We start from the raw sequence: 12,452 nt of genomic DNA on the forward strand, positions 1-12,452 counted from the left end.
CCTGCGTCCTGGCAGAAGCCCCCGGTGAGAGACGATGTGGGCCTGGATATGCACGGTATACCGATGTGTTTATACCAGCGGTATAGTTCACAATGTGCTGTACACGTTGTCAACTCTGACTCACATTTGTCCTGCTGACCGGCATCCCAGCTATCATTAGAAAGCTATCCCCTGGGACCAGAAAGATCCAGAGAGGGGGTTCATGGGGCTGCAGAAACCAGCCCGTCTCAGGGCAGGGTAGGGCCATCTGCAGAACGGCAGGGCCCTGTGGGCTCTGCCCCCTCACAGCCTGCTGGGGCTGTGAAGGCTCCCAGGCACCTGGTGGCAGACACCTCCAGCACTTGAGACCATAGTGAGCTGGGTTCTCCCCGAGGACGGACAGACTGCCCAGCAAGGTAACCGCCGCCGTCCTGAGGCACGTGCCACCCGTGTGGCTGGAGGTCCTGGGCCCTGCTAGGGCTGAGGGTCCACAAAAGGAGGAGAAGAGTCTCCTGAGCCTTGTGGTCACTGTGGCAGGTACCAGACCATGGGGTCACCGTGTGCAAAGCGGTGGGCAGGGCTGCAGAGGGCGTCTGAGGTCTCTCCTCCCCCTCCTCCTCCTCCTTCTCCTCCTCCTCCTCCTCCTCCTCCTCCTCCTCCAGCTCCCGGATCCTCACGTCTTCCCCAAAATAGAAGACCTATAGATTTAAGCAGGCCCGGTGGCCCTTGGTTATTTTCCTTTCCCTCCAGCTGTTACCTTCTCAACAGGCGGCCCCCCACCCCAGGAGGGCATTGTGCAACGTCCTTGGCTCAGGCCCCCACGGTGGGTCCTCTCCGCTCTACTCTGTGTGCTCATAGGCTGAGCAAGCAGGAGGTGGTGTGTGTCCCACTTTTCGGCATAAGAATGTGAACTAGGGTTCCAAGGATGGGGACATACGTTTCATTGCCCACAGGTGCAGCCACCAGCCATGAGGGGTTGTGGTACCAGCCTCGCCTTCTATGCAGTCCTTGAGGTCCACCCCCACCCCAAGATTCTGGCCAGACCAGCTCTCTCCTCATGGGTTGGGGACACTCCTAGGAGGCAAACGAGCTGGGTCCGATGAGGTCCCTCAGCCCTCTTCTGGCCCCAAGCACCCCACCCCTCTCCTCTCCTGCATCCTGTCTTGGCACACAGACTCCCCTTCCCCCACCCACCCATCTCATCTAGGCACACAGACTCACCTTAGAGATTCTCACCCCTCCCCCACCCACCCATCTCATCTAGGCACACAGACTCACCTTAGAGATTCTCACCCCGCCCCCACCCACCCATCTCATCTAGGCACACAGACTCACCTTAGAGATTCTCACCCCGCCCCCACCCACCCATCTCACCTAGGCACACAGACTCACCTTAGAGATTCTCAACCCTTCCCCACCCACCCATCTCATTTAGGCACACAGACTCACCTTAGAGATTCTCACCCCTCCCCACCCACCCATCTCATCTAGGCACACAGACTCACCTTAGAGATTCTCACCCCGCCCCCACCCACCCATCTCATCTAGGCACACAGACTCACCTTAGAGATTCTCACCCCGCCCCCACCCACCCATCTCACCTAGGCACACAGACTCACCTTAGAGATTCTCACCCCGCCCCCACCCACCCATCTCACCTAGGCACACAGACTCACCTTAGAGATTTTCACCCCTCCCCCACCCACCCATCTCATCTAGGCACACAGACTCACCTTAGAGATTTCCATCTCTGTTTCTCTGTGTGGTTCTCTGGGCTCTCACTTTCATAAGAAGCCAAATAAAGACCTAGTCAGAAAATGAAGTGAAGTTACACAATTATGGTTGATGATAATAACTTGTTCTACCGAGTCTGACCTACTTTTTGGTTTTAAAATTAAACTTGTGTTTGGGAGATAATTGTAGATTTACATGCAGTTGTAAGAAACAACAGAGAGATCTGTGTACCCTTTACCAAGTGTCTCCAAATGGCCATCACTTGCAAAACTATAGGACGGATGGCCACGGGGATACTGACCCTGTTACAGTCAAATGCTGGGCATGCATCACCACTAGGACCCCTCATGTTGCCCCTCAGTAGCCACACCCCCTTCTCTCCCATTTCCACCCCTTTCTTAACTCCTGGCAACCACTAATCGGTTCTCCATATCTAAATTTTGTCATTTCAAAAATGTTATATAAATGGAATCATTTTTCACTCAGCAGAATTCTCTGGAGATTTGTCTGTGAGGTAGTGTGTCATACTTTACTTCTTGGTGCTGAATAGCATCCCATCGTGTGGATGGACGGACCATTGTTTAACCATTCACCCCTGAAGGGCATCCGGGTTATTTCCAATGTTTGGCTATAACAAACTAAGCTGCTGTAAACATCGCTGTATGGGTTTTTGCGTGAATGTGAGTATTTATTTCTCTGGAATAAATGCCCAAGAGTGGAATTGCTGAGTCATATTTTGTTTTATAAGAAACTCTTTGTTTAGTTCTACATCTTCAAAGATTTTCTGGTTTTTTTTTTCATAGTTTTACATTTGAGTCTGTGATTCTTTTGTTATTTTTTGCATAAAGATTAAGATTTAGGTCAAGGTTCATTTTTGGGCCTATGGATGTCCAAATGTCCAAATCATTGGGCATATTTGTGTGGGTCTATTTCTGGGATCCCTGTTCTGTTCCATGGACATATGTCCCTGCCAACACCACACTGTCTCTACTACTGTGGCCGTATAATATTGGCCTTAATATTGGGTAGAGTGATTCCTTTCATCTTATTTTATCGCCCCAATACTATTTCAACTATTCTAGTTCTTTTGTTACTCTTTATAAATTTTAGAATAAACTTATTTATAACTATAAAAAATAAATCTTGCTGAGATTTTGGTAGGAATTGCATTAAACCTGTACTTAAATTTGAGAGGAGAATTAGTATCTTTGCTATGTTGACTCTTTCAATTCATGAACATCATGTTTCTCCATTTTCAGATCTTCTCTGATTTCTTTCATCAGCATTGTGCAGTTTTTAGAATACAAATCTGGTACATGTTTTGCTAGATTAACATCTACTTCATTTTTTTGAACAATTATAAATGGTATTATATCTTTTTTTTGGTATTATATCTTTAATTTTGGTGTCTTCATATTCATTGTCAGCATGTAGGAAAGAGTAGATTTTTGCATTTTTAGCTTGTATTCTGCAACTTTTGCTGAATCACTTAGTTCTAGAAGTTTTTGTAGATTCCTTGGAATTTTTTATAAATGCAAATAGGGATAGTATTAATTCTTCATTTCTGAGCTGTATTTCTTTTTCAAAATTATTTTTAATTGATTTTACTGAGGTAATATTGGTTAATAAAATTATATAGGTTATGCCCTAGCTGGTTTTGCTCAGTGGATAGAGCGTCGGACTGCGGACTGGAGGGTCCCGGGTTTGATTCCGGTCAAGGGCACATGCCCAGGTTGTGGGCTCATCCCCAGTAAGGTGTGTGCAGGAGGCAGCTGATCAATGATTCTCTCTCATCATTGATGTTTCTCTCTCTCTCTCTCTCTCCCCCTCTCTCTCTCCCCCTTCTTCTCTGAAATCAATAAAAATATATTTTAAAAAATTACATAGGTTTCAGGTGTACAATTCTATAATATATCATCTGTATATTGTATTGTGTGTTCATCACTCCAAGTCAAATCTCCTTCCATCACCATTTATGCTCCCTTTAGTTTCTTCTACCTCCCCCATCTCCCTTTCCCTTTGCCAATCACCATACTGCTTTCTGTACTTCCTTTTCTTGCCTTATTGCTCAGACTAGGTCTTCCATTACTATGCTGAATAATAGTGGTGAGAGTAGATATCCTTGACTGTTATAGATCTTAGTGAGAAGCATTCAGTCCTTCACAATTAAATATGATGTTAGCTGAAAGGGTTCTGTAGATGCAATTTATCAACACCACACTGTCTCTATTACTGTGGCCGTATAATATTGGCCTTAATATATTGGGTAGAGTGATTCCTTCCATCTTATTTTATCCCCCTAAAAATTATTTCAGCCATTCTAGTTCCTTTGTTGCTTCATATAAATTTCAGAATAAACTTTATAACTACAGAAAAAGAAATCTTGCTGGGATTTTGGTAGAAATTGCATTAAACCTGTACTTAAATTTGAGAATTAGTGTCCTTGCTATGTTGAGTCTTTCAATTCAATTGATCTCAAAAGAGATAAATTCCCTCTTACTCTTATTTTTCTGAGAGTTTTGTGAAGGCATGGGTATTAAAATTTGTGAAATGCTTTTTCTGCATAGGTTGATATAATCAAGTGATTTTCTCCGTTAGCCTGTTAATATAGTGGATTACATTTATTGATTTTCTTTTTTATTTTGAAATATTTAACAGCCTTGCATCTCTGGAATAAACCCACTTGGTCATGATTATAATTATTTTTATAAATTGCCAAATTCTATCTGTGAATATTTTGCTAAGGAATTTTTGCATCTGTATTCATGAGGAATATTGGTATTTATTATTGTTTTTAATACTCTCTTTATCTTGTTTTGGTATTAGTGCAATACTGGCTTCATAAAATGAATTAAGAAGTTCCCTCTTCTATTTTTAAAAAGAGATTGTGTAGAATTAGTATTAATTCTTCTTTAAATGTTTAATAGAATTCTCTAGTGTAACCATGTGGGCTTAGTGATTTCATTTTTGGGTGTTTTGAAATTACAAAATCAATTTCCTCAATTATTTTTTATTTCCCTAGAAACTTCTTTTTTAATGCATGGATTATTTAGAAGTGTGCTGCTTAGACTCTAAGTGTTTGGATATTTTCCTGTTATCTTAAATTACTGATTTCTAGTTTGGTTCCATTGTGAGCAGAGAACAAACTCTGTATGATTTCAATTATTTTAATTTCTTGCTGCTTGTTTTATGTGTTCAGGATATGGCCAATTTAACATATATCCTGTGGGCAATTGAAAAAAAGCATACTTTGTAAATCTGTAGTTGTATGGAGTATTCTATAAATGTAGATCATGTTATTTGATGGCATTGGTGAACTATTCTATGTCTTTCCTGATTTTCTGTCTAGTTGTTCTATCAATTATTGAGAGAGGGGTATTGAAGTCTCCAACTATAATTGTGGATCTGTTTATATCTTTTTCAGTTCTACCAGTTTTTGCTTCATAACCTTTGCAACTCTATTGTTTGGTGGATACATACTTAGCTATGTCTTCTTGGGAGATTGACCCTCTTATTATTATTTAAAGTCCTTCTCTGTCTCTGGAAATTTTCTTTCCTCTGAAGTGTACTTTATCTGATATTAATGTTGTGATTCCTGCTTTCATTTGATTAATGTTTCCCCATTTTAACTTTTATTTTTTCTTAATTGTTATCCGAGGATATTTTTTAAATTGATTTTTAGAGAGAGAGAAACATTGATATGAAAGAGAAACATCTATTGGTTGGTTGCCTCCTGTATGCACCCTGATTGGGGATTGAACCTGTAACCTAGGTATGTGCCCTGACCAAGAATCAAACCAGCAACATTTTGGTGTATGGGATGATTCTATAACCAACTTAGCCACCTGGCCAGGGCCCCATTTTTAACTTTTTAACCTATCTGTGTTATTATATTTGAAATTAGCTGCTTACAGGCAGCATATAGTTGTGTCATGACTTAAAATTTTTTAAATTTTATTTTAGAGAGGGAGGAATGGAAGAAGGGAGGGAGGGATTGAGAGAGAGGAAGAGAGGTCCACGACATTCTGGTGCATGGGACGATACTCCAATCAACTGAAATCACAGTGCCCAGGGCAGGTCATGCTTTTTAATTTACTCTGCCAATGTCTTTTATTTGGTATATTTAGGCCATTTACATTTAGTGTAATTATTGATGTGTTAGAGTTTGAGTCTGCTATTTTATTTATTAATTATATTTTTATTTGTTCTCTCTGTGTTTTGTTTTTTGTCTTCCTATGGGTCACCTGAACAGTTTTTTAAAATTCAATTTTGATTTATCTATAGTAAATTCCTGAAAGAGAATTTCATTATTCAATGAATTCTGGGTTGATATTTATTTTCTTTCAGCATTTGAAAAATGTGCCATTGCCTCTGGCCACTGTGGTTTCCGATGAGGAACCTGATGTCATTTGGATTGTTTCCCCCTTAAAGGTAAAGTGTCATGTCTTTCTCAGTGCTGTAAGATGATTAATTTGTGTTGTTTTGAGTCACCCAGTTTGAGGTGATTTGTTTGAGCACCAGTACGAAACTAATACATCTAGTGTTGAGTGTAGTCCTAACTGAAGTAAGTCTCACTTGGCATTGGGAAGTAGGCTCTCTCATCCCCCACTTTCTAGATGCAGCAGAGCAGGCTCAAAAAAAGTGAGGGACCTGCCCAGGGTTACACAACACACAAGTACACACTCACACCAGCTCTGGAAAGATCCTAACATGAGCTCTGGGAAGGCGGTTCTTACCATCACCCCCACTTTTCTAAAGAGGAAGTGGGATAAGACAGATTTACAATTCCAAACTCTCTTCAGGGGGAAGCCTGGGCCTGGGGGACCCAACCTGCAACTCCGCAGGCTCTGGGGGAGGCAGCCAGGCAGAGTGGGACAGCCTTCTCTGCTCCCTCCCAGAGCCAGCAAACAAGGGCATGGTGTGTTGTGCTCAAAGCTGGGGCCCTGAATGGCAATGTGACTAAGAGGCCACATGAGCGTCCCATGGCCCAGGAGTCAGTGAGGCCAGGGGCACCTTACCGTCCTCACTGAAGACGGGGGCAGTGCACAGGTAGTGGGTGATGCTGGGGTCTTGCTCGAAGGGACACTCCACTTGTTTCCATGTGATGAACTCTCCAACCTGCTTGACCAGCTCCAGAAATTTCTGCCAGGGTCACAGAGACACAGGATGGTGGCACTCCACTCCCAGGGCCTCGACATTCCCTGGGAGAGCGGGTCGGCCCCGCACGGCTTTCTCATCACCTCTGGGAGAGCAAGTTGGAACTCGGGGCAATAAATGGCATCGCCAGCATCAGGAAACCTGGGTGTGATCACAGCTCTTCATCCCCTCTGAGGCAGCAGCCTCACTGATACCTGGGCCTCCCCAGCCCCTGGGTCATGGGGACAGGGAGCCTGGGCTACGGCCCTCAGTAGCCAGTGCCTCTAGCTAGAGGTGAGCATTACTTTAGTTTCATTCTATTTATTTGCTAGAGGCCCAATGCACGAAATTTGTGCAAGAGTAGGCCTTCCTTCCCCTGGCTGCCGGCACCGGCTACCCTCTGGCACCTGTGACCCAGGCCTCCCTCACAGCCCTGGCTTCATCGGTCTAATTAGCACATTATGCTTTTATTATTATAGATGTGGCTGTCCCTACTTATGGCAAGTTTGTTTATTTAAAGAACTAGAGGCCTGGATCGGGGCCTATCGGGCCAGGCCAGCAGTGGGGGAGGGAGGGGCTGCCGGCGGTTGGCAGGCTGGCCCTGCCCCCTTGTCGAACTCCCGGTTGAACTCCAGGTCAAGGGGACAATTATATGATATGCAAATAAATTTAAATAAATGTATTTAAATAAAACAAGAAAATTCATTGATGTAGAATTTTTTAAAGTGAAATTTAAATACATTTATTTAACTAGAAAAAATATGTGCTTACTCAAAGAAGGATTTTGAATAAATAGCAGCACCAAGTCATGACTGGGTGGGAGCCCCATTCCTGGTCTCCTGCGATCAGCCTTGGGCTGACTCCGCCCCCACTGTTTCCACCCTGAATCTGGGGCCCTGCAAGCAGCTTGCAGTTTTGCTCTTGCCCGTCAGCCTCGTTCTGAAGACCAGCTCAAGAAGGCAAAAGACAGGGTTCCCTTACCTGGTGGGTGTCGGGGTAGCCTGAAGAGGGAGCTCCCAGGCCCCCGGGCCCCTGTGGCCTCTCTCAAGCCCAGCCTCTGCCATGACATCTCCAGCCTGGACTGCCCTGCCTGCTGGACTGGCCCTCCCCTGTCACACTGGCCCTGGGGGTGACCAGGCCTGCTGGGTGTCTGTGTGAGGCCCAGGTGCCTACTGGGGCCCGTCACTGGAGGGCACCTGCAGAACCCTTCCCCAGCTGCCTGGCATGTCCTCCTGGGCCCATTGTGCTGCCTGGTGGAAAATCTGGTTTTACAGGAGGGGAGACTGAGGCTCAGAGCAGGGGCCAGCCCAGGACTGACGGCCCTTGGAGTTGAAGGCTGGGTGGAGCCAGCACCAGGGGGATTGGCCCTCCTGTGGGAGAAGATCCGCCCCCTCCTGCAGATTGGGGGTACCACTGCTGCGTGGTGTGCTCCGCCTGTCTGACTCAGTGACTGCCTGCTGTCAGCCCCACACCCACAGCTACTTAGAGCCATGTGTGCTGGGCGGCCTGTGTGGGGGCTCGAGGGACAGAGTGGAGCAGCCTTGCCTGGCTTTGAGGAGCCTGGGGACTGGAGCAGTGGGACCAAGGGATGCCCGGCCTATTTTGCAGGGTCTCCATCTGCCTGGGAGGTCAGGGGGCCTCCTGGAGGAGAGGACACTTGAGCTGACCATGGCAAACGTCCCTTGTGCCCATTCTGCCCTCCATCTACTTCCTCCTGTTGCCCAGGGCCCCTCCTTTGGGGGCCTCCCCTGGCCCCCTGCACTGCGCCCTGTGCTGCCTGTCAGCACCTCGCCAGTCGTCAGCCTGGTGGTCTTCAAGGGCCGGAAAGAACTCTGCCTCATGTGTGCTGGGCCGAGGCCTGCAGAGTGGGAATCAACCCTGCAGGAGCCTCAGTTTCCTGCGGAGGATGTGGGTGGGGAGACCCACCTGCCCTGACATTGTGGTGACCTATGGCCAGGCCAGCACTCCTGCTGGCGGAGCTGTGATGTCCTGTCTGACCCCTGGGCCCTGGACCCTACCTCAAAGTTGACGTGTCCATTGGGGAGGCGGTTGGCACAGCCCTCATGGAGGAAGTAGATGTCTTTGATGAGCAGGCTGAAGAAGGGAATGACAATCTGGAAGGGACAGGGTAGGTCAGCCCTTGCCAGCACCCCAGCCCGGGACCTCGGGAGCATCCCCAGGCCACAGAGGGCGGGGGAGACTTCCTGAGCACAGCTGGCCAGCCTTGGCCTGGCCTTGGGGCTGCATGGGGCCCAGGCTACTTAGTGTGCACCAGGGGGGCAATGTGGAAACCACCAAGAAAGGGGGTACAGGTCTCTTTCCCTGAGGCCAGACTGTTTCCTCCCAGGCCCCATCAGGCCCCAGCGCTGACTGAGCTCCTACTGTAGATGGTGGCCCTGGAACATTTCCTCCCTCTCCTGCTGGGGGGACGGACGGAGCACGCTGAGCACAGAGTCCATCCATATGGCGTGTGGTCATCTGTGGCCTCCTTTTAAATACATATTTAACAGCTTGTCATTGTATGTCCTTCTTGATGCTGAAGATCTGAACTCGCTGTGCGATGGTGAGGCCAAGCACGTGGCCGCAGTTGCTGAAGGTGGGGCTGCCGAGCTCAACCTGCGGGGCCCCTGCCTCACTGCCATGCCGTGCTGCTCCCTCCATGCTCTGCCGATCCCTAGAGAACTGAGACCCCTGCTCTCAGCTCAGGCCACCCTGGAGAAGCAGCCGCCTCTAGCCTGTGTCCTGGTTTAAACTGTGTCCCCCCCCCCAAAGATGTGTTGTTGTCCCAAATCCTGGTGAACCTTGTTTGGAGCTTGTCTTTTAGGATGGAATCAAGTTACGATGAGGTCACCTGGCTATGCGGGGTCTAATCCAGTGACTGATGTCCTCATACAGGGAGGGGACTTTGGACACACGCAGGGAAGATGGCCGTGTGGAGGCAGAGGCAGAGGTGGGAGCGATGTGGCCACCAGCCAAGGAGCTCCCGAGGCCACCGAAGCTGAAAGGGTCCTGGAGCCTCCGGAGGGAGGCAGCCCTGGTGCCCTGCGTGTGGGTGCAGCCCTGCATGAGGACATGCTTCTGTCCTAAGCCGCCAGCTTGTGTGTGCAGCCCCAGGATGCTAGCACACCGGCTCTGCCCTCGGGTCCAGAGCTGGGCACATGCTGCCAGGCCAGCCCGGCACCCTGGGGACCAGACTCCAGGCCTTGACGTTTCTGGTTCAGGGAGTGCTGAGCCCACCCCCACCTCCGCCCCATTCAAGTCAACTAAGGCTTTGAGGTGCGGACCTGGGCGCTGACCGCTCTGCAAGCACAGAGCATGGATGGCTCAGCTGGGCAGGGCAGACGGGGAAACCGAGACCCATGGAGTGGCAGATCCTGGCCCAAAGTCACGAGCTAGTGACCACCAGGGCCAGGACCAGAGACAGAGTTAGCAGGGAGACCCAGGACCAGGTGTCTCCTGGGCTGCAGAACTTCCAGTGCCAAGACTGCAGCCAGGGGGGACCGGCGCCCTGGATTCCTGTCAGTCCCACAGCACTTGCCCCGGTCGTGGTCTTGCTGTGCTGGCAGCAGAGCTCGGGGAAGGGAGGCGTGTCCGACACATTCAGGCCTGGTCTCAGATAGCAGGAGAGTCTCAGGAACAACCACAGAGCGAGGAAGGCCTTGCCGGCCCTGCGCTGCTTCAGTCCCCATCCATGCTCCCAAGAGCCCTCCACTCACAGCCCTGTCACGGGATCAACAGTGGCGGACCGAGTGCCTCACTGCTGAACCCAGCCCAACCTGGATGTCACCCGGAGATGCCTCTGTAGAGTGGGCCTGTGACAGAGAAGGGTAGGGGTGAGGCAGGGGAGAGGGCAGGGCAGACGGGAGCCGGCCACAGGCAGGAAGAAAGCACAAACCACTGAGACCTCCCGGCTTTAAAGTTTTAGCTTCAGGCACCAGGGGACTGTGAGAGCATCTTCCCTTCCTTCCCTCCTTCCTTCCTTCCTTCCTTCCTTCCTTCCTTCCTTCCTTCCTTCCTTCCTTCCACCATTTCTTCTATATATCCATCTTTCTATCCTTCCATCCATCCATCCACCCACCCTCCAGCCTCCCATCCATCTATGAAACGGCTTCTGTGGGCCTAGCCCATGGTCCATGTCTCTCTGAAGTTAGAGGAGAATGCAGTGAACACACAGCTCTGTGAGTCAGCCACCTCCAGCACAGACCTAAACGCTTCATGTCTCAGTGCCCCAGAGCTGGAAGGGGGCTCTGGGTGCAGGAACGGGAAGTCCCAGTGTGTCTACTCTGCCCCAAGGCCACCTGCTTCAGCGCAGATGAGAGAAACAGGGCAGAGCGCCAGGGTCATGACTGACACCTCAGACCAAAGGCTACAGCCAGTGCTGTACAGCGCCACCCACAGTCCGACTCCTGGGCCATCAGCCGGGACCCCGGGGCCTGACCTGGGAATCAGAGGCACGGGAGGTGAGCACAGATCACAGGATTCCGAGCCAGACAGGTTAAGGTCTGATTCCTGGCTCTCTGCCTGCTCGCCATGGGACTGGCCAAGTGAAGTCTCCTCTCTGAGACTCAGTCTTCTAAGGTGGGAAATGGCAACGCTGAAACCACCCCACAGAATAGTCGCCAGAATTAAACGGAGGATGGAGGTCAAGTGGCCCTGTTCCCGCTGCCCCGTTTTCCAGCTTCCTGACGGGGGGGGGGGGGAGGGGGGGGCCAGGCTGCCGGTGCTGGGGTTTGAGGTCTTGCCTTGCTGAATGCTGCCCTCTCCCCCCAGCTCTCCTGGGACCAGAGTTGATGAAGTGCCCACAGCTTGGACAGGAAGGGCCAGCTGGTTAGGAGTGTGGGGGTCTTGGCTGGTATCATCCAATACAATGCCAGAGTGACTGCATTTCAAGAACAGTTGCTGAGAGCAGACCCTCACAAGCAATGCCAGGCCCTGAGCCACCCAAGTTCCCGCCAAAGACCAGACTGAGGGCCCGGCCAGTCGTGGTGTTTCCCGTGAACCATGCTGGTCACTGGCTGGCAACAGGCTCTAGGCCGGAGGATCCCTGTGGTCTGTGGCCTGTGCCTGGCTCCTTGTAGCAGAGGCCACTGGGAGAATGCGGAGAAATGGAATTGCTCAGGGTCAGTGAAGGCCCCAAATGCTAATGCATGAGAACAGGCCTGTGAGTGAGCAAGAAGCTTGGGTCCATCATCGCCAGAAATGTCCGTGTGAGCTGAGGCCACATCCGTGAAGGTATTGAGTTTAGAATAAGGAGGTGTAAGACCCTATGCACTTGGCACCACCACACTTTGATCTGAAAGAGAAGGGACTCCCACAAATGGAGCTGTTCAGGGATCAAAGGGGCCCACGTGGGGAGGTGACTGGAGAACAGCGTACGGCAGGGCAGGCCTGGCTGCTGATGCAGAGGAGAGCGGGAGAGGCCTGGGGACTCTGAAGGACTGGCGGGTAGAAGAGGGAGCAGGATCACCCTGTGCGGCCCTCCAGAGAGGAGGACCCCAGAGGTGTGACTGCAGCTCCATAAGGAAGCACTTCTGATCAGCCGGAGCTGCTGGGGGGTGGGTGGATCTGTCTGGGAAGGTGGCGAGTTCCCCGTACTGGAGACG

The 12,452-nt window shown here is 49.9% G+C and overlaps 1 protein-coding gene across 1 annotated transcript in view; it reads right to left on the minus strand.

The window, feature by feature from the left end:
• Window positions 1-636: 636 nt before the first annotated feature.
• The window catches only part of RASGEF1C (RasGEF domain family member 1C), a gene marked incomplete at its 5' end in the record, with an annotated part of 28,820 nt that continues 17,004 nt past the window's right edge, over window positions 637-12,452 (minus strand). Inside the window, 4 exon segments of the mRNA XM_080672538.1 lie at window positions 637-677; window positions 1,713-1,785; window positions 6,732-6,855; window positions 8,868-8,963. Of these exon segments, the coding sequence (XP_080528664.1) occupies window positions 653-677; window positions 1,713-1,785; window positions 6,732-6,855; window positions 8,868-8,963 (318 nt within the window). The 3' untranslated portion in view covers window positions 637-652.

Source organism: Plecotus auritus, assembly GCF_963455305.1.
Source record: "Plecotus auritus genome assembly, chromosome: 6".
In the NCBI taxonomy this organism is placed as follows: domain Eukaryota; kingdom Metazoa; phylum Chordata; class Mammalia; order Chiroptera; family Vespertilionidae; genus Plecotus; species Plecotus auritus.